General features: G+C 40.1%; 1 protein-coding gene across 4 annotated transcripts in view; it reads left to right on the top strand.

The window, feature by feature from the left end:
• Positions 1-2,335: 2,335 nt before the first annotated feature.
• The window catches only part of GPATCH2L (G-patch domain containing 2 like), a 57,549-nt gene continuing 35,404 nt past the window's right edge, over positions 2,336-24,480 (top strand). For all 4 annotated transcript variants that reach the window (XM_032405646.1, XM_032405645.1, XM_032405644.1 and 1 more), the window contains exons 1-3: positions 2,336-2,422; positions 4,748-5,419; positions 19,886-19,950. In XM_032405646.1, coding sequence (XP_032261537.1) covers positions 4,758-5,419; positions 19,886-19,950 — 727 coding nt within the window. In that variant the 5' untranslated portion in view covers positions 2,336-2,422; positions 4,748-4,757. The remainder of the gene's footprint in view (positions 2,423-4,747; positions 5,420-19,885; positions 19,951-24,480) is intronic.

Genomic DNA, 24,480 nt, shown 5'->3' on the forward strand with positions numbered 1-24,480 from the left:
TGTTGCAAATGGCACCATCTCATACTTTTTAAAGGCTGCCTAATATTCCATTGTGTGTGTGTGTGTGTGTGTGTGTGTGTGTGTTTGTGTGTACACCACATCTTTTTAAAAAATCTATTTATCAGTGGACACTTAGGTCGCTTGTGGGAGAGAACTTCACCTAAGCAGAAAAGAGGGCTGATGGCTGTGGACAACTTTTGAACATTTCTTTCTCTCCTGTGAGAGTTACAAATTCAGTGTGTCCAAAATGGAATTACTCAATTTCTCACCAAATCTGTTCCTTTTCTTGACTTCTCTAGCTGTGCAAATGGTACTGACCACTCTCTTAGTCATGCTGGCTCCAAACCTCAGTCCTCCTTGCCTCTTCCCTTAATTCTTTACATAGTAAGTTTCATCTATAGAAAATTCTGAAAAGGGGCTCCTGGGTGGCTCAGTCGGTTAAGCATCTGCCTTTGGCTCAGGTCATGATCCCAGGGTCCTGGGATCGAGTCCCGTGTTGGGCTTCCTGCTCAGCCGGGAGTCTGCTTCTCCCTCTGCCTCTTCCCGCTGCTCGTGCTTCCTCTCTCTCTCACACTTTCTCTCTCGAATAAATAAAATCTTTAAAAAAAAAGAAAGAAAGAAAATTCTGAAAATCCATAAAAATAACAGGTAGAAGATATAGTCATTTATAATGGAACTATTTTCAATGATGTCTAGTGTATCATTTTAGTTATATTCCTAGGCAAGTACAGATTTAATTTCCTATACACATGAATATAGCCATACTCTACATTTTTAGAATAACCTTTTTATTGAAGTAAAACAGTCATGCAGAAATGTACACAATCAGAAACTGATGACTTTTCATTTATTAAATATTCTTCCACATCAATTTTAAAAGGCTTCAGAGGTATTCCATCCCATAGATGTACCATAATTTAGATAACTAATCCCTGTTGTAGGATTTTTTTTTTCTAGTCTTCTCATCCCTCTCTCCCCAATTTAAAATTTTTGTACCAATTTCCAATTTTTCTTCAGAATAAAATTCCTTAGAGGCAGAATTTCTGGGTCAAAAGGCATGTGCATTTAAAAAAATAACCTTTTTATTTTAGACTACTGTTAGGCATGCAGAAAAATTACAAAGGTACTCCAGACAGTTCCTGCACACTGCATACTCAGTTCCCCTATTATTAACATCTTACATTAATATAGAACATTTGTCACAATTAATGAACCAACATGGAGGCATTATTATAACTAAAGTCCATAGTTTATCCAGGTTTCTTTAGTTTTTACCTAAGGTCCTTTTTCTGTTCCAGTATCCCACCTAGGATACCACACTACATTTAGTTGTCACATTTCCTTAGACTCTTCTTGGCTGTGACAATTTCTCAGACTTTCCTTGACTTTTTTTGCCCTTAACAATTTTGAGGAATACTGGTCAAGCATTCTGTAGAACGTCCCTCAATTGGGGTTTGTCTGATTTTTTTCTCTTGATTAGACTGGGTTTATGGGGTTTGGAAGGAAAGTATCATAGAGATAAAATGCCACTTTCATCATATCATAGCTAGCCTACATAGGATCCACATGATTTATCACTGTTCATGTTAACCTTGATCACCTGGCTGAGGTAGAGCTTGCCTAGTGTCTCCACTACACTCATTTTCCCTCTTTCCATGCTGTACTCTTTAGAAGGAAGTCACTACACATAGCCCACATTCAAGGAGTTGGGAGTTATACTTCAGGATGAATTATCTCCAGAAATTCTTTGGAATTTTTCTGCTCCAGAGATTTATCTTCTTTTCCCTGTTTATTACTTTATTCATGTCAGTATTCATATCATTAGTTTACTTATGTCACTATAGACTCATGGGTATTAATTTTATAGAGTTTTAATCCAATAGTACTTTACTTGTTTTGTTGCTCAAGGCATTTGTATTTGCAAGACTCTGAGTAATTCACTTCAAAGGTACCCGGCCAATAGTTGTGCCAACTCTCACAGTCAAGAATGAGGATGCATTTCCCCTCAATTTCACACACCCTTTATAAAAGTAGGTCAGCAAACAAGGGCGAGGTGGAGGTCCCTCCCTAATGCCCAATTTCTTGACGTTCCCAAGGTAGACGAGGCCAGACCGGGGAGGGGTGTCCTTTCCCAGATGTGGACATCATCCCTTACCCCGCCCGCCCTTAACCACCGCCCCCTGGGGCCCCCAGCCCCTGTTCCCGGCTTCTCCAAGGCCCCGCCCTCCGTGGGACGGAAGTGGGCGCGGCAACGGGCCGGAAGCGCTGGGCAGGGGCGGGCCTTCTCGATCAGATAGCCCCTCCCCACTCCACCACTGCCCCACCCCTCCGGCCCAGACAGGAAATGAGGTCAGAAAGGGAAACCCCGGCGGGGAGACTCGGCCCCAAAAGCGGCGGCCATTGGAGGTGGCTGCGGCAGCTGGTGAGGGGGAGGAGTGGGTTGAGAGGGTCGGGGTCCCGGGGGCCGGCGCCAGCGGGGATCGGGGCTACCGGCCAAGGCCGAGGGGCCATAGCTGCCACCGGGCTGCGGAGGTTGGCGGGAGGGGCGAGGGTGGCTGGGCCTTGTTTTTCAGGGCCCATCGACCCTATCCCGGGGAACCAGATTCGGGCGTCTCCGGGGCTACAGTCACCCCTTCTCCTTTCTTCTTTCTGGCTCTTTTGGGCAGACGACGGCGGGAGGGCTTGGTGTCCCGAGCCGTGTTCGCCCTAGTCTTCGGGGGCGGGCCGGGGCGTGGAGGAGAGTCCTTCCACACAAGCTCTTTCTCACATCTGTGGCCATGTTGCGACCCCTGATCACGGAGGGACTTTAGTCGCCAGGACTTCCTTTTTTTTTTTTTTTTTTTTTTTTTGGCAGTTTCTGCCCGAGAAGGGCTGACTCCCTGCCCCGGTGAGCCCAAATGAGAAGTTGCTTCCTGCCGCCTGCCTCCGTCCTAGCTTCTCGCAACCCCGTCTTTCGCTCCGACCGTACGCCTGCCTTTTTTTTTTTTTTTTTTTTAACTTCTATCCGTTTCCCGTTCTTTTCTTTGCGTGACTTACCTTTCCTCTCCTCGAGTGCTTGCTGGACAAGGGGGGTCCTCTTGGAGTGTGCACCCGAGACTGACGGTGTGGGAAGCTCAGGGTTCTGTCGCCAACTGTTCGAATTGCAGTCCTTTCGATAGGAAAGGATTCTGCGCAAAGAGCTGCAAGTTGTTCTGTAACGTTGTTCCACGTTAAAGTGTACAGTTCTGCCTGAGTTTTAAAGCAGTAGTTCTTTATTAAGGAAGTAGGTTTAGACGTGCTGTCCCCACATCTGTTTTTGTCTTAGGGGCAGTTGTCTCCCAAACCCCAGTCAGGGCGTTTTAAACTACTTCGTATTGCTTAAAGGGACGTGGTCATTTTATGTTGTGTGGCTTTTGAAACTTTGAGACGTTTTGTTTGGTAGTTTTGGAACTAGGTGTCCCCATTGCTCCCACCCATGTGGCAGATAAGCCAGCCTACTGTTTTCTTGCCTTTGAATTCGTTGGCATAGGACAGCATGAAAATAGGTTTTAGAAAGTCCTTTGCAGAATGTAAACAGCATGAATGGAAATATGGTCTAAGAGTGGCGCCACACAGTTTTAAATTCTAATTATGGCCTTGAAATTGGGCTTAAGGGCTAGGGAAAAGATGCTAAATTAATATGTATTTAATAAGGAGTTGTACAAATTATATTAGACGTTTCCCTTTAAAAGGGCGTTTTGAAAATTGCTCCTACTGCTCTCATCCCTTAGAAGGTTTGCCTCTGAGGTGACCCCTGAAGTAAGAGGGTTTGACAAGAATGAATAGAAAAATAGAAAAATTTAGAAAGTGGTTAGCTAGAAATCTTAGAGGCTCCATCTATCCCTTCATTTCAGCCTCAGTTATATCCTGCTTTTGTGTGATTGGTACTAAAGCACATAATTATAATCACTTAATTTTCTGAAGGATGGGAGAAGAGCTAAGAAGTTGCTAATTGTTAAAAAATACATGACATACCTGGTAAATTTCCTTCCCTGCTAGCTTCCAGGTGGTAGTTGGGACCAGAATGGGTGCAGACTTAGTCCCTTTTTTCCATTCAGGGTACACATCTGGGTTACTACAATTTCTTAGATCACTAAAACTGCAAGCAGTGGTCCTTAAGGTGTGGCACTAAGTTGTCTTTTTCCTCCCTTCCACAAGCATTCTTTTTTTTTTAATTTTTTTTAATTTTTTTTTTTTTTAAAGATTTTTATTATTTATTTGACAGAGAGAGACACAGCAAGAGAGGGAACACAAGCAGGCATTCTTATCAGTAACCCCAGACCATGGAATAGTTCTTTATCCATGGTTTTGAAGTTTTGTGTTTTTCTGCTCCTGTCTAATGAGACTTTCTCTAATCTTTTTGGATTTTATCATCAGATAATTTAGTGACAAGTTTAATTGGGGAAAAGAGGGGGAAAGATTTATTTCCCTGGGTTTGCTCATTTTTGCTAATATCTTAGTTGTGATCTGGTGAGTGATTTTTTTTTTTGGTGCTTTAAGAACATGTTGACTTGAGGTACCTAACAAGGACCAAACACCTATTTTTGGTGGCTTAAGTGTACGTGGATGGGAGGAACAGAGTCTTAAGTGTAGCCAGATGAAAGGTGACTTTATTTTCTGTAGATAGGGTGGATTCTGCAGTGCCATGGTCTATTTTATAAAATTATTCTAAACAACAGAATCCTATTCAGGCTTTCTTTTTCTTTTTTCCTGAACTTTCTTTTGGCAGATGTGGCCTCATGGATGAGCTGGTACATGACTTAGCCTCAGCCTTGGAGCAGACATCTGAGCAGAATAAGCTTGGTGAGCTGTGGGAGGAGATGGCCCTGAGCCCTCGCCAGCAGAGGAGGCAGCTTCGCAAACGGAGAGGCCGGAAGCGCCGTTCGGACTTCACTCACCTGGCAGAGCATACCTGCTGCTACAGTGAGGCCTCTGAGTCCAGTCTCGATGAGGCCATTAAGGACTGTCGAGAAATGGCCCCTGTTGCCAATTTTAGTGACTCTGATGACACGATGGTAGCCAAACGGCACCCAGCTCTCAATGCCATGGTTAAGAGTAAGCAGCACTCTTGGCACGAATCTGACTCCTTTACCGAAAATGCACCATGTCGACCGCTGCGGCGCCGGCGGAAGGTGAAGCGGGTGACATCAGAGGTGGCTGCCAGCCTCCAGCAGAAGCTCAAGGTGTCAGATTGGAGCTATGAGAGAGGCTGCAGGTTCAAGTCTGCTAAGAAGCAGCGTCTGTCCCGCTGGAAGGAGAATACTCCCTGGACCTCTTCAGGTCATGGGTTGTGTGAGTCAGCAGAAAATAGGACTTTCCTAAGCAAAACAGGAAGGAAAGAAAGGATGGAGTGTGAAGCAGATGAAGCAAAACAGGGCTCTGATGAGAACATGTCAGAATGGTGAGAACTCCCTTACTCAGTCAAAGATTTTTACCCCAAGTACAAATCCACAGTCTTGATGAGTTCAACTTTCTTTCCAAAGCAGCCACTGTAATGTTTACTTTGTAGCCCTCCTTTAAGCAATCAGCTAGGGTTTATCTCTAACTTTTTACAGTACATTCATCATTCTATTTCCCTATGTCAAAGAGGCTACATATAATGAAACACAATTTGTTTCTAAAAATGGTTTAAAATGTGTACTTCACAGGCATAACCATGAATTTTATTTTAAAAACAATTTACTGCTGTTTATGCCATGTAGATCATACATAGATGTTGTTAGAACGAGGGTCTCAGCAGAGGCTGGGGTGTGTGTTTGTGTACGTGAGAAAATGCTGGTGCCAGGCACATGGAGTTTGTGTGTTTTCCTGGTAAGCTGCCTTTCCCCATCAAGAGTCATGGCTTTAGATACTGGGCTATAATTCTTTTGTCTGCTACTTCCAGTTTGACTGTATGGAGCTTATTTTTTATGGCTGACATTCAAGTTGTCTGAACACATGGTGGGCTTTGAAAATAACGGTACTGAATCCCATTAGTCTTATAACAAATGTCATCGAGCCAGAAACATTTGGGTCTGTTGGGTGTATGTTTAAAATGGCAGTGTAGTTTTTGGTGACTTTGTTTTTTATATCTCAGATAGTCCTAGGAACATTGATAATCCCCACCTTGATACTTTAGTATTATTCTTAATATCAGCATGATATCTGTTTCTCAAGGAAGATGCTCTTGGTGTTTTGGATGGGGCGATTCTTTGTGGTGAGGGACTGTCCCATGCTTTACAGGATATTTGGCATCCCTACATTGTTCCCATCCCCTTCATAGTATCAAAGCAAATGCCTCTGTGGGTGCTGCCTTTTCCCAATTGAATGTTCAGAACTCCACTGTATGGTAGGCACTGCTATTCATATTTTATAGAAGAGGAGATGGAGGTTAATAGCATTTAGATAATTTGCCTAAGGTCACCCAGTGGCAAAACTGGGAACTGAACCTGATTCCGAAGTTCATACTTAACCACCATGTTTTGCTGCCCTTTAAGTGTGCCTTTTCCATGGCTCTTTTTCCGTCTCATCGTAGCTTTTACACCTGTAGAATGTGTGGCCTTTCTTAGGACTTTCCTTTTGAAGTTTGAAAAACAAAGACATAAATCTTAGGAACTATGAGGTGAAGCTATGTCAGTAATAGGGAAAGCTGCTTAGGTGTTTATCCCTGTACCTTTCATGGGTGATTTTTAATCCAGTTTTAACAGTTTTTCTGACTAACTGTATATTTGCCAGTCTGCACAACCAGATAGGCTTATAATTTGGCTTCCCTAATTTTCCTTTAATGTATATCCTGAGACCTATTTGCCCAATTTATATGTATGATTTTGGGTTATAAAGGGTTTGTTTGTTGTTATTTTTAATCAAATAAATGTTTAGTCAACTTATAGCCTTTTACAATATCAAAATCCTCATTTGAGGCATTTAAGTTTGTTTTGGTATCAAACCTATATACCAAATAATTTACTGTTGAAAATAGTGATTTTTAAAAATTGTTTTTTGCGATGATAGCTTGTGTATATTTTTTCCCCAGAATTTCTTGTTAAATTATGAAATAATTGTAGGTGAAGAGACTAATTTTGTCTACTCTTAAGGTAACAGTCCAAGAATGGTTCCAGATACAGAGTCTGTAAGTAATCTAGCAGTGAGGCACTTCAGTCTTTCCAGTTCCTTCTTACCCCAGACACATCTATTGCATGTTATAGTTAGGTTGTAATAATAAACATTCTAGTTATATGAGAGCCTTAATAAGTTGAAGTAGGCAGCAATTCTTATTCTTTTCAAATTGAGAAGACCTTGTTCCCCCCCATTTGTGCTATCTGCCTGGTCCATGATTTCGGAGTTCTTTAATAATATGGATGCCCAAGTTCTTATAGCTATGAGGGAATAATAGGTTGAGTAGTAGCAGACCTAAAATGAGAATAATCCTTCTTTAGAATCTAATTATTTAGGAGTCTTAAATATGCCTCGACTTATGTTGATTCATCTGTAGTTATGAGCAGAAGTGCTTTGTATTTTTTCCCCCTAAATCTACTCTGTGGAGAAAGAGAGGTGACTGCTAGTTATATTCAGTCTCTTAAGTAAGATGGAACTAAAATCTTCTTCCCTCAATTATTACTATTATTTAAAGATTTTGTTTATTTATTTGAGAGAGAGAGAACACGAGCCGGGTGAGGGGCAGAGGGAGAAGCAGACTCCCCACTGAGCAGGGAGCCCGATGCAGGACTCGATCCCAGGACCCCAGGATCATGACCTGAGCCGAAGGCCGACGCTCAACCAGCTGAGCCACCCAGGTGCCCCTAGAACTTTGCTTTTTATCAGTGGTATTAAAGATTGTCCGCCTGTATGATTCAACTTGTAAAATTATTAGGATGAAGGTGATCATTAAGCTTAATTAAGCCTCGTCAGTAGATAGAATTCTTTTAAAAAAATGTGTGTCATATGTTTTAGGTTTGAAAGTATATGTCTCAACCGGAGAGCTTTATTTCTAATTTCCTTAAACTCGCTTTACTAATTAACCATGGAATAGTTTTAAGCTTGACCAGTAATTCTTTTTACTTCTCTTTTTCTGTTCTTCGTTCAATTCTACACCAACCAATCCCTTAGGAGTTCTGAGGAACTGAAAGCGGTTATGATGTAATAGTATTTTATACCTACAAAAAGATCAGTTGTTATTTTAATATTTTCCTGTGTATGTGTGTTCCATTCTCAAATGGAGCAGTTCTTTTGTAAAATTACTTTTTGTCTTTATTCATATTGTCTATATAGCAGCTATTAGGTGATTCATAGCCTAATTTTGCTCTATTCTCCACTAACATATCATTTGTTTGTTCCCCTTGAATATAGTTTAGCTTCTGTTCTTTTATAAGTGAATGGGTTTGGTGTTGGTCTGAAGTCTCAGTCAGGAGCCTTCCTAAGGTGATATATTAGAGGCTGATCTCACAGGAAAAAAATATTCCCTTCTCTTGGAAGGCAAGTGACAGAGATAGAGTGCTAAACCTCCCCCCTCCTTCTCCAGCCCAGGCTGACCTTCTGCGGCCCCTTGGTGCCTCTTGTTTTCTTATTTTTAGAGAAAATCAATATCCCTTCTGACACAAACAATAGCTCAGAAGAAGAATAAATGGGAGAAAGCTGAGATCTCTGTCCATCACCTTTCACTTTAACTCCCCCAAACTCTTTAATTATGAGCATGCTTTGCTCCAGGTGTTTGTGACAGTGAAATTGCTAAATGAGGACCATTTTAACCAAAGATTGGGTGATCAGTAACACTCTATAGCAGTAGCTTGTTGGATCAATAGCATTCATTATTTCATGGTTAAGGTAAGTAGCTTCCTTTGCAAGTGGAGCTCATTAATCAGGGGCTACTGGAACTGTGGGAAAGAATGTACGTGGTAGGTTGAGGTGGTTTTGTTTTCCATTCCATAACTGGGGATGCTGGCCAAGAGTACATTTACCATTGTTGCAAATGGTACTGTTGCATTTGAGAGTATTAAATAGGTACCGTGGTGTGCTTACATAGATTTACTCAAAGTTCTGCTGGTATATATCCTTAGGAACAACTAAGAAAGACAGCTTGGGAGGTGGATTTGATACTACTGTATTTGAAGATCTGTCTCTTGAAAGAAATGTGTTCGGATTATTTTGTGTGACTCTAGGGGACAGTGGTAGGAAAGTATAGAAGGACAGAGAGTTAAGTGTTGCCTCAGTAACATTCCAAAAATTTGCACTCTAAAAATGAAATGAATTGTTTCACGAGGTGATGAGTTCTAGGTCACTGAAGGGGTTCAAGCCTGGGCCTTGCTGACCATGTACTGGGTTAGTGTGGAGTTGGAGAGGTTGCACTCCATGATCTTTCAGGTCCCTCCGACACTGAGATTCTGTCATTCTTTTCAGTCACAGCCCCATTCCAGTGCATCATTGCCACTTCATATTTTAAAAAGCATCTGATAAGCAGCATCAGCTGCCCACTAAAATACTTACAAAGACATAAAACATTGTAAACTCACATCATCAGAACCTGGGACCTAGAGTTGGCCTCTTGTCAAGATTTCCTCAAACCACAAGGCTGATAGATGTGCGGTTGGAAGCCCACATCAGCAGTGCCGAACCGACGCTGAAGGTAGGTGGCGAGAGCCTTCCTCCTTGCTCTGTAGTCAGATCTTTGTTCACAAATGCAAGGTCCATTTCAGTCAGAAAATCAGGCAGCTGCAGCTTGAGCTAGAGTATTGTTCCATCCTTTACAGTAGTCCCCTCTTATCCACAGTTTCTTTCTGTGGTTTCAGTTACCCGCAGTCAGGTGCAGTCTGGAAGCAGATGATCCTCCTCCTGCCATATCAGAAGTAGTCGTAGTAGCCTAACAACCTCACAACGCCTGCGTCATCCACTTCACTTCATCTCATGACGTAGGCATTTTATCGTCTCACATGATCCTAAGAAGAAGGGTGAGAATAGTAAGATATTTTGAGAGAAAGAGGCTGCATACATAAAACTTATTATTGTGCTATTTTATTATTAGTTATTGCTTATCTTTTACTCTGCTTAATTTATAAATAAAGCTTAATCGCAGATATGTATGTATAGGAAAAAACATGGTCTATATAGGGTTAAATACTATATAGTCTCAGGCCTCTACTGGGAGTCTTAGAAAGTATCTGCCGTGGATAAGGGGGAGCTACTGTACTTCCCAGTCGGTATCTTTCAGTCTTTATTTGGAGGCTCTAACTCCCAGAATACACTTGGATAGGGAATTAGTGTTTTCTCTGTGTGCATTTGTGTTTGGGGTAGGAGGCAGTCATGGCAAATTGAATCCTGGGAAATATATTCTCCGAGAATAAAGTTTACTGTTGGCATGGGCAGAGAAGAAAAAAAATCACTCTTAGTGGTGCATTCTAGAAATTGTAATGTTTTATATACCTTTATATATTTCAGACTCTTGGAATGGGGTCAGAATAAAGCAGTGAGAGGTAGAAGAAGATCCTGTCTTAGTCCAACATAGCTGTATGAGAGAAAAACCTACCAATGACACTGGACATTAGGCCAGCGGCTCTGCACATTGTCTTGGTCAGTTGCAGATGTGAGAAGAGCAGGTTTCCCATGTCCAAGGGAATAGAGAATGGGACCAGGGGTAATTTACACACCCTTTCTATTGACAAATAACCAGATTCTAGGTAAACCAGTTCTCAGCAAGAGGCCTTTGAGCAAGTTCTGCAGAATAAGGGAAAAGGAACATCATCCTGAAAGTTCAGAGGAGGTGATTGCCAGTAGAAACCAGAAGAACATTTTAGAAAATCTTCTTTAGGATGCAAGAAGACATAGCCACTTTGTTTTTGTTTGGTTGGTTTTTGTTGGTTTGTTTTAAAATTTTTATTTAAATTCTAGTTAACATAAAGTGTAATATTGGTTTCAGGAAGTGACTCATCAATTACATATAACACAAGTGCCCTCCTTAATACCCATCACCATTTAGCCCACTTCCTACCCACCTCCCCTCCAGCAACCCTCAGTTCTTTATAGTTAAGAGGCTCTTACGGTTTGCCTCCCTCTCTTTTTTTCTGCCCCTTGCCCTATGTTCATCTGTTCAGTTTCTTGAATGCCACCTATGAGTGAAATCATATGATACTTGTCTTTCTCCGACTGACTTATTTCACTTTGAAACAGGAGCAGTAAGTCATAAGGGCAAGGTGACTATTTGAAAACCCAGTAGTATGGGAGGAGAATTGTAGGGGAATTTGAAATGTAATTGCAGTGTTAAAACAGGATGGTTCATTTTGCTGAAAATTGAGTTGATGTGGAAAACTTTGGAAGCCCTCCCAAAAGGAGAGAGGAGGTAAAAATGAGAGAGAAGTTGATATATCCGGAGGACAGAGGATAGAGGCCCAGTCTGAGTAAATATTCCAAAGAAAGAAATTGAAGCATTGCAATAGAATAATGATCTTAAGAATACAACTAAAGAGAAAAAGTGTTCCTGGGTTGAAAAAAATTAAGTATAAAGATTAAAAGGGAAAAACAAATGAAAAGACACATCTACCTAGACATATCCTGGCAAAATTTTGCATTCTGTATTGGTGGTGGGGGCAGAACAGGTATAAAGAACAATCTTTCCTTGCTCCGCGGGGAGCTTGCTTCTCCCTCTGCCTGCCACTCCCCCTGCTTGTGTTCTCCCTCCCTCTCTGACAAATAAATAAAATCTTTAAAAAAAAAAGAACAATCTTAAAAGGGATGAAAACAAGGCCAGCATTTATCCCTACAGTACTAAATGTGAGGGGCTACAGTTGCCTTTTAGAATTTTGAGTGGGGGAGAGGTTGCTCTCCCACTCCTCCCTGAATTTTATATATAGCTTAGATAGATTTCATATGGAAAGGCAGCAGAAAGACATTCTCAGACATTCAGGTCTCAGAATATATGCTCTTTAAATTTTACTCTGAAAAGACATTTCATCTAACTAAAGATGAATCTCTCTTAGCACTAAGAAAAGGTTAAGTCTTAAAAGGATGGGTGGGTTTCTCTAAGGCATAGCCCCCCAGCGCAATAGCAGAGCCCTGAGGAAAATCATTACCTTTACAAAGTATACCTGATTGCAGGGGCTGCATTAATGAGCCTCTGAAACCAGTGAGGTGGTTCTCTTTCATGGTGTCCTCTAATTGAAACCAAAAAACAAACTCCTTCATTATACATTCTTATAACTTATTGTGAGAATAATTTTGCAGTTGATATGAGATATTTTTCTGAAAAACCTCTCCCTCAGTTATGTTTACTTTTAGACTCTGAAGTCTGATTATGTATGGTTATAAATATACCACCTTGACCCAGGAAAAAAATTGAGCAAAGATGTTTTTGGGCTATTAAAAAAAAAAAAAAATCAATGGGTAAGGAACCCAGGTGTTAACTTACTGATATCAGCTTTTTGATTATAGGTGATAAACTAATTCTGTAGCTCTTTATTTTAATTGAGACAGGTATAAACTACTCTCATTCAGTTCTAAATTTGCAGTTCTCTGTGATTAGGAATATGAAAGAACCAGCAAGCTGTCAGGTCAGAGGACAAACTATGTTTTTTCCTTCCAATTATGAGAATTCAGAGATATTTGTCTTATTTGAAACTAGAAGCTTCTTGTTAGGGCTAGAATCTTAGAAGGGAATTATTTTCAAAAAAGAATTCATAAAAATGCTATATTATTTATTGTTGCAGAAAAAGCTGCCCTACAGTTTAGTAGCTTTAAGCAACAAACATTTCCAATTCCTGAAGTCAGGAATCTGGGAACAGCATAGCTGGGTGGTTCAGGTTCAGACTCTTTTATATTGTTGCAAATTGTTGGCCCTGGCTACAGTTGTTTCAAGGCACAAATGGGGCTGGGCTGAAGGATCCACTTCCAAGCTCAGAGGGCTGTTGGCAGATTTCAATTCCTTCTAAGCTGTTGGACTGAGAGTCTCAGTTTCTTTCCATGTGGGCCCCTCCACAGAGCTCTTAGTGTCCTCAAGACCCGGGAGTTGGCTTTTCCCTAGAGGGAATGATTTGAGAGAGCAGGAGAGAGAGTGAGAGAGTCTGCCAGCCCTCACTGAGTGCCCAAGATGGAAGCCACAGTCTTTTATAACCTAATCTCAGAAGTGACCTACCATTACTTCTGCCTATGCTGTTGGTTACACAGATCGACCAGGGTGGGAAATACCAGGCGACTGGGATCATTGGAAGTCATCTGGGATCACTGGGCGTCATCTAACAGTCGTTACCACAGATGTCTCCCCATCTTCTGATATTTTTTCTGAGTTAATATGAAGCTAGTTTGAGGAATGGTATTCTCGGAGTAATATTTCCCCAGAATTTGGGGGAATGTTTTTACTTTGATTTCAAAGGAAGAGCATTTAGGAGGAACTCAAATGGCAAGCAAGGGTATAGATCACTGAGATGATATTTTGTTGTATCTTAAGTATGTATACTGAAGATGAATGTTTATTTTTAAAATTCACGATATGGCATTAAGAGGGAGAGCTTTTTTTTGTTTTGTTTTCTTTTTTTAAGATTATTTTAGAGAGAGGGAAAGAGTGCAGGGGGGAGAGGGGGAGGGAGAGAGAAACCCAAGCATATGCCGTGCTGAGCACGGAGCCTGGAACCCAACGTGGGGCTCAGTCTCAGGACCGTGAGATCACAGCCTGAGCCGAAACCAAGAGTGGGATGCTTAACCGACTGTGCCACCAAGGTGCCTCAAGAGGGAGAGCTTTTTCAAAGTGAGTTCCTGATTAGTTTTCTTGGTATCAGCATGTTTGATGCATTTTTAGTTGATACGCAGTATAGTCAGAGCACAGCTAGAGCTTCCTCTGTGTCTGAATGTTTTAAGTAGCAAAAAGCAAAGAAACACTCTTTCCCAAGTTCAATTAATCTCTTAGCATTTTCAGGAGAATGAAAATGAGAAATGCTGAATTGAAAAGTATCTCATGAAGAGGGAAACGTGGAATTACTTGGTAAATGAATCTCTCTGTACCATCTGTGTTTTGATGACTGTTCAATGAGCACATGGGCTTTGGAGATACACCACCCTGGCTATGATGCTTATTTGCTGTGCAATGTTGGGCAAGTTGCTTGACCTCTCTAAGCCTCACTCCTTCATTTGTAATATGAGGTTCACATAGTTACCTCGGAGAGATTTGGGGAGAGGAAATGTAATAACAAATATAAAGTACTTAGTACTTTGCTGGGCCTGTAGTAGACTTAACTCGTATCAGTAATTAACAGTAGCCTTCTATATTAATAATTTTCTTAAACTCAATTCAAGTACCAAACTCCTTCTTGAGACACTTGTGGTTTGGATATCTGCTCAGGGCTGTGTCTGCCTCTCTTGGATGAAACCCAGGGAAAATACTAGATTTCATAGGCCACATTTATTTTTCCATTCCAAAATGAAAATAGATTCGAGTCCCATAGAATTTTTTTTCTTTATGGAAGCATAATTGAGAGTCGTATAGAATTGACATTACTATTTTAATAAAAAGACTCTCAGGAAGTTACTACTATTAACTTCTAAAATAATAATATCAGGACACATACAAGAATTAGCACCCTAGATGTAGCTTTTGAATCTTTCATCCTTTGCCTCTGTATAATGCTCTAGAATTCACAACGTGGGTTCACATGCCTCCTGTCATCACATCCTCAAAACGGTCTTCCATGTCTTACATGCGGGAAATAGGATTAGAGATTGAAGTGACATGCCACAAAGGCTATAGAAGGGGAGGCAGCAGAGTTATCTGAAGGAGTTCATTCCATTTATGTAGCATTTGCTGAATGCCTGTTTTGTGCCAGCTGCTCTGCTAGGCATTGGGGACATTGAAATGAGCAACATCTTTCCCTCTTACTCTGCCTGGATCTCTCTCTTCTCTCTATGGGCTCTTCTTTCTGCCTGGGCTAGGCAGGGAGGGGCCATCTGTACTGCTTGAGTAGTTTCAGTTTACCAGTTGGCTTGAAGGTCCAGCTACCTTCTCATGATTCCTGGGATCCAGAGGCCTCAGACTCTCTGAGGCCCTGGCAAGAGAATGACACTGTTGCTACTATGGGTTGTTGACCTCTGTCCCTGAAGGCTGGTTTTATCCAGCAGAAGTGCACAGCCTCCTCTCCTCCTCTGAAGTGGTGTTTCCTTTAACATGATGCCCTGCCCACTCCATCCTGTAGCTTGTTCATCACTATAGATGAGGGTTCTCAACTTTGAGCCAGATAATTCTCTGTTGTGAGGGCTGTCCTGTGCATTGTAGGATGTTTAGCAGCATCCTGGCCTCTACCCAACAGATGCCAGTAGGATGCCAACTCGCCCTCCAGTGCTCCCAAGTCCTGACAAAATGTTTCTCCAGACATTGTCAAATGACCCTGTGGGTGCAGGGTGGGGGTGAGGGTGGGTGGGGGCTATGAAGGGGGTGAAATTGCTTTGAGTTGAGAGCTACTGCTGATGTTTCTAAGTGCTGAGATAGGGTTTTCACTTCATTGACTTTGCTTTTACCAACAGGCATGAGTTTCAAATTTAGAGAACTTAGTAAGACCAAAACACTGATCTCTTCTGTAGAGTAAGAATACTGTAGTTTTTAAAACTTTTTAACTGAGAGCTTTTGCTAACTTGAAAAAATACCCTTTAACTGCTCCTCTAAAGGGCAAACAGTTCATTTTCAGAATTTGGAAAGAAGAGCAGTTCAGATGATAGCATTTTAAAGTTTATACCAAGGCATATACAGTGTTTGGCTAAGAGTGTTTGCCCTGGAATTAATTATTCAAGTCACTGAGGGGTATCAGTAGTGTTTTGTTAAGCTTGATTCCTATGATAGTCTACTTCTCTGAGAGTAGATGCCATGCCCAGTCATCTGGTCTACCAAGAGTGCCTTGAATTACAGATGCCCAGGTGGGAAGGTTAGATATATAGATGTGTGATAAAACAGAAAAAGCAAAATGTTAATTACAGTGTGTGATGTCAGTAGATGTGATGGAGTGTGAGTGGTAACTGGAACTTCTTTCAACTTTTTCATATGTTCAGAAGTTTTCATTATAAAATGGTGGCGGAGGAAAGCCTCTGGAACTGCAGGTTAGGGTGACTTCCTTTACATATCCGTTATTTCAGTTGGATGTGGTTCAGTTGCTTTTCTGACAATATTATAATAATTAGGTAACACAATTGGTGGTCTAAAACCCAGGCTTTAATTTTATTTGTGTCTTACTTAAAATGGTGGCTATGCTGCTGAATTAAGTGTGGGAACATTTTTTAGTGAAAACCACTGTAGAGAAGTGTTATATATTATTACTATTTTTACTCACAGAAGAGTGCTTTTGAGGTGTTTTCTGGCTTCTGAAATGGGGTGGTTTCCTCAGTGTCGTAAGGTTGTAGGCTTGCCCACCCCCTTATTTGCAGAGTATTATTCATTGGAAAGCATTCTTCTTTCCGTTTTCACAGCCTTCTCCCGTAGTCTGGACTAGGTTTTTAATAAAATGTACACCTTTATGTTGTTACTGACATGTTTGTTTGTTAGTTTTAGTACTGGGTAGAGTGGTTTCTGGTATATGGTAAATAATAAATGCTTACTAAGTGAATGAGTGAAAGCTTAGGAGAAATGGGGGTAGGAATTCTTCCTCCTTTTTCTGTGAGAAATTTCTTATTGCCCCAATTTGGGATTGAATTTTTTGAATGATGTATAAATTATTTGTAGGATTAATACATTTTTAGAAATTTTAGAGATATTCTAGGAAGATTTTTTTTTGTATGCGAACTATTTATAGTTAGAATCATGTGAGAACAGGGAGTACAGAACAGCTCCCAAGGCAAAGACAGGAGGCATTGATGCCTCTATTGCTGCCATTTTAGGAAAAGACAAGATTTCACACCTGCTAACTTTGTGGGTTTTGTCTAGTTACTTTTTCTGAAGATTAATAAAGGGTGAGTTTCTGTCTTCCTGACTAAGCTTCGGAGCACCACAAGTAGAGTGGACGCTAAAGGTAGGATCATACTTTTTTCTTACAAAAATGAGGAGCAGAGCTTTTTCTCCTTGCCTGGTAAAAATACTCATAGCAAAAAAGTTATAAACCAATATGAAGGTTTTGGAATAAGAAAAACATGTAGGATTCTGACATCTTTTAACTACAAAGGTGCTAAAAGAGACTTGTGTTTATTGAAAGATATGAGCTTAGTTTTAATGAAATATTAAACATTCTGTTTAATTAGCTAACTTAACATTTTATAGTTGACTAAATCGTTATTAAAGTCCCACCAATCTGATTTTTTTCAAAGAAGTCATGACCTTTGAGCCAGAAGTGAATGAAGTCTGCAGGACTGGACAACTTTGGCCTATAACTTGGAAGGGGAAATATTTGCTTCTACTTTCTAGCTAGCACTACGTTTTGGCATGCTGTATCATAGTGTTTATGTGCAGACATGCCACAAAGTTCCCACTTTTGTTTTCACCAAATTATGCTAACGATTTCTTACATACGATTAGATTTCCACAATGCAAGTCCTTCTGAGAGAGTAAATAGAATTAGCAGATGCTATCTGATGAAATAGTCATTTCCAGATACCAGTAGACTGGTGATACTTTTGTGTAATAAGCATTCTGTAAGACAGATTTTCTTTATGAAGAAAATATCTATCTCCCTTGATCATAGTCTTAAAATCCTGGTGATATTTCTGTGACATTGCCATTCCTCGAATTAACTATGTATGGAAAGCTTAGACAAGTCTAATCCAAGCTTTTTCAAAAACAGTGAGTCTTCTTAAATGCTATTGACAAAAATAGGAAATGTGTGGAAGGCTTTAGTTTACCAACACCTTTCTTGATCCAGCAGATTTCTTTGAGTTTGCCCCCTTTGTTTAGAATATGAGGAGAGAGTGGAATCCATGCAAAAAAGGATCAAGGAAGCACTGTATCTTGTAGTACTGATAGGTGACTGGAAATGAATGGGGAAAAGAACTGATAGATTTTGTAATAAAGCAAACAGGTTTAATTTTTTAATTCTAAATACTCAAGAGTAGAACTTGTAATACATGCAGAGCAGGGATCAGCAAACTTCCTCTGTAAAGGCCAGATAGTAAATATTCTAGGGATTTGTGTGCGATATGTTCAGTGTTGGAGCTACTCAACTTTGCAGTTGTAGTGTGAAAGCAGCTATCGATGATATGTAAATGAATAACTGTGGCTGTGTTCCAATAAAACTTTATTTATGGACACTGAAATTTGAATTTCATATCATTCCCACATGTCACAAAATGATTTTTTTTTTTTTTTTTACCTCCAGTCATTTAAACCATAAAAATCATTCTTAGCTCACAGGTCATTGCAAAAATAGGTGGCAGGCTATTGTTTCCTGATCCCTAAATCTCAGTTAGTGATACTGCTAACTAATAAAGTATATGACATGATGGTGGGCTAAAGTATCTGTTCCATGGCCTAATGTGCTTTTTAAGCACTCCTTACTCCACTCAAGAAGAGTTAAAAAATGTCAAATTTGCTTTATCTTTGAGGCCAGATGAGGATAATAAAGTAGTAATATGAGAGAATGTGTAGTAAGACTCAAGGGAGTTAGACCACTGATACCCTTAGGAATTTGCTAAAAGCACAAAAATAACACCATTACATTCAGCAGGCACAGTTCCTTGAACTCAGCAGTAGGAAGAGTGCAGAACTCAGTGGGGATATCTTCTGGATTTAACTACAGAGCTCTTTGAAGATTCTAAATCCATCAGAATCCAGTCATATAGTTTTGTGAGACATTTCTTGGAATGACACCTGAGAAAGTTCCCACTTACAAGTACAGAAGAAAATAAAATGGAAGAACCTTTAAAGAAATCGAGTACATTTTATTGACTCTTGCTACAGCAAACTTCTTGGATCTATTCAGAGATAAACTTAAGTGAAGAAGGCATTGCTACTTAATTTAATCAGCATTTTAAGGATTTAGTGTTGGCAAGATATTTGGAAATGTTGCAAAATACAAAATATTTTCAGATTTTTGATCCAGAAATGTAGACTGTGATTTTGCCAAGCCTATTCCTTATGCAATACGATGAGAATGTTTCTTCCTTGCTTTGGTTTCTTCCATCTTGTAGAGTAGGTGAAAAAAATTGGCTAGCGTGGAAGGAAACACTCCCACTTAAGAAAATAGTTCATACTGTAAAGAATAGAGAAATTTTTCTTGAACCAGATCAGTCAAATTTAATGAAGATTAGGCAAAAGAAATGCAGCATCAGAAGAGGCAGAATCAGTTGTTAGTGATAGCTCGGGAAATGCAGCCAGTTGAACAGAATTCTATAGGGCAAAAGTTTTATTTCAGTGGGTTCAAATGGAGTTTGTTTTTATATTTTTATTTTTAACCTTCTGTTTTGAAAATGAGTGTTGTTGTACCCACTTCATATCAGCAAGACATTAAATTTAGAAAACATAACTTTGGTCATACTGACTTTTTTTCTGTTTGTGGATTTTTGTTAGCTGTTGTGTAAATGGGGAGAAAACTTGATAGATGTTAGATGTCTTAAAGTTGGATAGCTTCATTTGAAACTGATAGTTGACAGTATTTATAAATAAAATGGGTTGATAAATGTGTAAATTTGTGGTGTTTGATATACCCAGACCGGTTGAGATTACTTCTGTGAGCCTTAATAAATAACTTTCTAATGCTAACCTAGGGTTACTTTAGATGTTTATAAAGTACTTTGAAATATAAGCAAAGGTTTTAGAGTTTTCCTTTTATTTGTTTTATGGGAAAATAAGCTCTCCTCTTTGGCCTGATTATGAAATTTACATTTGTGATTGGCTAATGAGCTGGAGTGAAATCAGGGAAACTTGGGGTGTTAGATTTGAAAATCAGAACGGGCACTGCTGTGTTTTTCACAGGAGCTGATGTGTTCTCTTGTGTTTGATTTTTTCCAGTGAAACCAGCAGTGTGTGTAGCAGCAGTGACACAGGGCTCTTTACCAACGATGAAGGACGGCAAGGTAATCTTGATCCCATCTTTGGGCTGTTGGTTCGGTATTTCTGGGGAGGTTTTAATGATTAGAGGAGTGACTCACTTGAGAATATGGTGGTTGTTTATGGCAGTGGTTCTCAAACTGTAGAGCATTTAAAGGCCACCTCTTAAAATTCCTGAGCTCCTAGAAATCAAATAGGTCTAGAGTTGGCCCCTGGAATCTGAATTTTTCATAAGTACCTGCAGTGATTTTTATGCAGGTAGTTCAGACTTTGAGAATCATTGATTAGGGGAATATAGTGTCAAGGATGGGACTTTAGGAAGTTGCTAATTTTATTAGAACCAAAAAATATCCTTCTGTATTATATTCTTTTTATTGGATATTAAGACATTCTTATTTTTACATCAGAATTTATTTTTATAACCTTATTTATAAATGAGTATAGTGTTCTAGATGAATATATTATAGAAAACATTTTCTTTATAATGTTAAAACTCCTGAAGTTTAGCATAGAACACTGTGAATAAGGCTGGTATATGTTAATTACCAGTTCTTTATCTTTATAGCCTAAACAGTAATTTGAAACTTTGTTTTATCCTGTGTACTTGCTTAGGACCACACTAATTGTGTACCAATAATAATTTCATATATCTCCTTGGGACTGTAGTTCTGATAATCTAAATAAGGGATTTGTAGATGTCTAAAGTCCCTTTTAGTTCTGAGATTCAGTGATTTTTCTTTAAGGGTTAAGTGACTGAAGGACAGAAGCATAATGGCTATATGTCCAGGTTGATCCAGATAGGCTCCCTAGTAACTGAAGGAATCCTGGGACTGTGACACTCAGGATCCAAGTTCTGATTTTGGAGAGAGATCGTGGGGCAGGGTATCTGACCCGTGCCTCAGAGTCATGGGCATGAATGGAGTTGCTGAGCTTCCTACTATAATGGAGGTTGTTGTGAGTACATTTCTATCCCTTTCTGATTCTGAGGGAGCTATAAGTCATTAGAGGCTGTGTGTGTATACTCCCAGGTAGGGTGTAGCTAAGGTCTTGATTCTTTTGTCTCATACCAGGGAAGTCTGGTTGTCTTTCCATGAATAAACTAGTGCATACTATTCAGAATTACAAATTCTGCTTTTTCTTTGCTTTTATACTGTTCTATGAAGTATCATAATGTGTCTCTCTCTCTTCTTTACGATTTTATTTATTTATTTGAGAGAGAGACAGAGATAGCGGCAGAGAGCATGAGTGGGGAAGAGAGGGAGAAGCAGGCTCCCTGCTAAGCAGGGAGCCTGACACAGGGCTCCATCCCAGGACCCAGGGATCATGACCTGCGGGGAAGGCAGACACTTAACTGACTGCGACACCCAGGCACCCCTCACAATGTGTCTTAAAGACTATGATGTATAATTATCCAGAGGTTTAAGAAAGTGTGGACAGATTAAGTGTTGGGCCTTAGGAAAATGACAGATTAAATGTTAAATGTTAAATGACAGATTAAGTGTTGGGCCTTGGGAAAAACCTTTCTACTGGTAAGGAATCTTTGGTTTATGCTGGAAGATTTTAGAATATTCTATAGCCCCAGCTTTCCTCTCTGTCTCAACTTCATGCATTCTGATGATGTTTAGATTCTTGGAGTTCTCAGCACAAAGCTATGTTATTTTCTGCTTCCATGTCTTTTTTTATGCTTGTGTCTTTGCCAGAAATCTCATCTTTACCTTTTCTTGAATGGTTGGTCATCCACCGAGACACAGTTTTCCTTTTGCCCCTCCAGGGCATATTTATGGACTGAATCAGTGGGGTCATTTGCTCTCAATTTCTTACGGGGTTTGGCCAATAGGAGGCATTAGCAGAGGAGTGGAGGGAGGGAGGCGAATGATACTGAGTGTATTAGGCAAGTTTTTATCATGATAATACTGTTTAACAGCCCCAGAATTTCAGTGGTTTACCACATTTATTTCTTGTTGTGGGGCTGGGGGTTGGCTGTGGTTCAGCTGATCTAACTTGAGCTCAGCTGGTCTCTAGGCTTTAAATTAGGTTTGTATCTACTCAGTGTATCTTATCATGGGACCTCTACTAGAGGCTCTATGTGGCATGGACTTCTCTTGCTGGAAAACGTGAATGCTAAGTGACCAAACCAGAGCATACATACATATTTAAAGCTTGTGCTTGAGTCACATCTGCTAATGTTCTACTACCTAAAGCAAGTTATATGACAAGCCAGTTATCAGTGGGATGAGGAAGTATGCTCTGCCTCAAGGGGAAGGCTCTGGAATTTCATGATAAAAGGCAAAAGGCATGGATGTATTACCATAGTGAGGTAGTGAAGAGTTGGAAACAATAACGCAGTCTACCACATTGGATTGTAGCTTTCCCTGGCTCCCTTTCTGTTGGGCAGCCTTCTGTAACCTCCATTTTCTCTCTGGTCTCTGATAACCATTCTTTCTCCTTGCTGCTTCAGGTTTAGGAAGGGTAAAGATTCCCCACTGCGCTGGCTCCAGGGTGCTTCACCGTCCCTTGTTGGTTTCTGTTAATACTGTCTACACTTTTGTAAAGAGTCACTTCATTAAAGTCTCAGTTATCCCATTTAAACGTGTATGCGTTTCCTGAGGATTCCGACTGATAAACACTCAGTGTAGGTCTCATCTCCTAGAACCCTTACTCTTTCTTTCTCTATACTTAGGCTTTCTTATCACTTACCATATGATGTTATTGTTTATAGATGTGTGTCTTTTCCATTGAAGCCTTCCAAGGCAGGAATTTTTTTTTTATTATTTGAAACTACAGTGGGTAACACATTGCCTGGCATATGGTAAACTCTTTAATAATTAGTTACTGGGAAGGCCAGATAAGGGGGAAATTCTCCTTTTTCTCCCTCAAACAGAATTAGACATAGAACCTCAGATTATAAAACAGCTAACCCTATTTTGGTTAAAGCAGGAGGAGCAGGAAGTCCGGAGCCTGACCCATCAGCCTCTTCCTTATTCTCTGGCAGTAGTCTTTTGGGGGAGCTGCTGCATCATGCATCCTAGTGAACCCAGGGTTGGGGACTACTGGTCTAGATGACTTCACAAGGTTTCCTCCAATTCAGTGAGTCCCTTTTTATATTGCCAGAAATCTTGAGTGAATGCTTAAGAACCAAAAAAATGCCATTATGGGATGCCATTAGTCTTCAGGAAATATGATCTAGCTAACTATACTGTTTTAATAAATGGCCTAAGGAATGCTTATAAATAAGAAAGGAATTAATATATTGACATGCAGAGAAACTAATCATTGTTAATTCTAAAGCCTGTCTTTAGTTCATCTTGTGTACGTGGTTTGGTGAGGGTAGTGATTCTCAAAATGTGGTCCTGAAGTCAGCTTAGCATCACTTAGGGAACTTGTTAGAAACGTAAATTTTTGATCCTTCCAGGACCAGAATCAGAAACTTTTGGGGGTGGGGCCCAGCAGTCTGTGTTCTGACGACACTTTCTGCTCCTTTTGATGTACACTGAAGTTTGAGAACCACTGTTCTAGAGAAACAGCTGTTGGTGGTGTGTTTTTATAAGGGAACACTTTGAGTAACTTTTTTACAGGCATTTTCATTTTCCCTTTTAGAGATCTCCAGCGTGAGTTAAGAGTTATCATTATCCTGGCCCATGTTAGTGGCCCATGAATCTGATACTTCATGTGCTTAACATGGCCTGAGCAGTTTTCCTTGGGATCCGGCATACATTAGAGAATGAATGCACCATGAACTCTTTAGATGTTCTTGTAGTAATTCCCTTCATCCTTGCTATTTTGAAAGGAGTATGGAGTGGCAGACCTAAAGTTATCTGTCGTACTACTTTTTGTGGGCGGGAACGAGTTCCATTGCAAACTGAGATGCTGTCATCCTAGCCAGTAGAAAGAGGTTTGAGCCAAGAGTCTGGCTATATGGGTCTAGTCTTAACTTTGTCATTGATGAAGAGTCTGGCCTTGGGCAAATGGTGTAACTTTATGACAAGCCTTGGGGGATTATATTGCTTGTCCCTGTGGTTAGTTTTTTCCTGGTTGCTTGGATTGCTAATGTCAAGATGATTTTTCTGTCCCATTAATGGGGTACCAAGGAAGAATTGAGGTATGGGTATACATTTTTAATTCACCTATTATGAGAAATGCAAATATAACATCCCTCTGGAATAGCTAGTTTTGAATCGAGAAACATTTGTGGGCTGTGAACCCCCAAGTCCATTTATACCACAGAATGGTACATAAGAGGCAACTTATTTTTGTGTTAAAGGCTTTGGAGTTAGTCAGGCTTTGGGTTCACATCTTGGCTTCATCATTTACTAACTTGATCTTGCCTTCTCTGGGCTTTAATTGCCTCATTTATAAGTTGGAATTAGTGTAGGGTTTAGAAGAGATAGCATACTGACAGATTTTTAGCATGGACCCTCATAGGTGGTAAGGGTTTAGTAAATGGTAGCTTTATTAGTTTTTTACTCTCAAAAAAAGTCCAGTGTACCACAGTATGACATTTATGTGAAACTAGTTTGATACTCTAGTTTTCATCATAATATAGATAAAAAAGAAGG

Source organism: Phoca vitulina, unplaced genomic scaffold, assembly GCF_004348235.1.
Source record: "Phoca vitulina isolate PV1807 unplaced genomic scaffold, GSC_HSeal_1.0 scaffold7, whole genome shotgun sequence".
Taxonomy (NCBI): domain Eukaryota; kingdom Metazoa; phylum Chordata; class Mammalia; order Carnivora; family Phocidae; genus Phoca; species Phoca vitulina.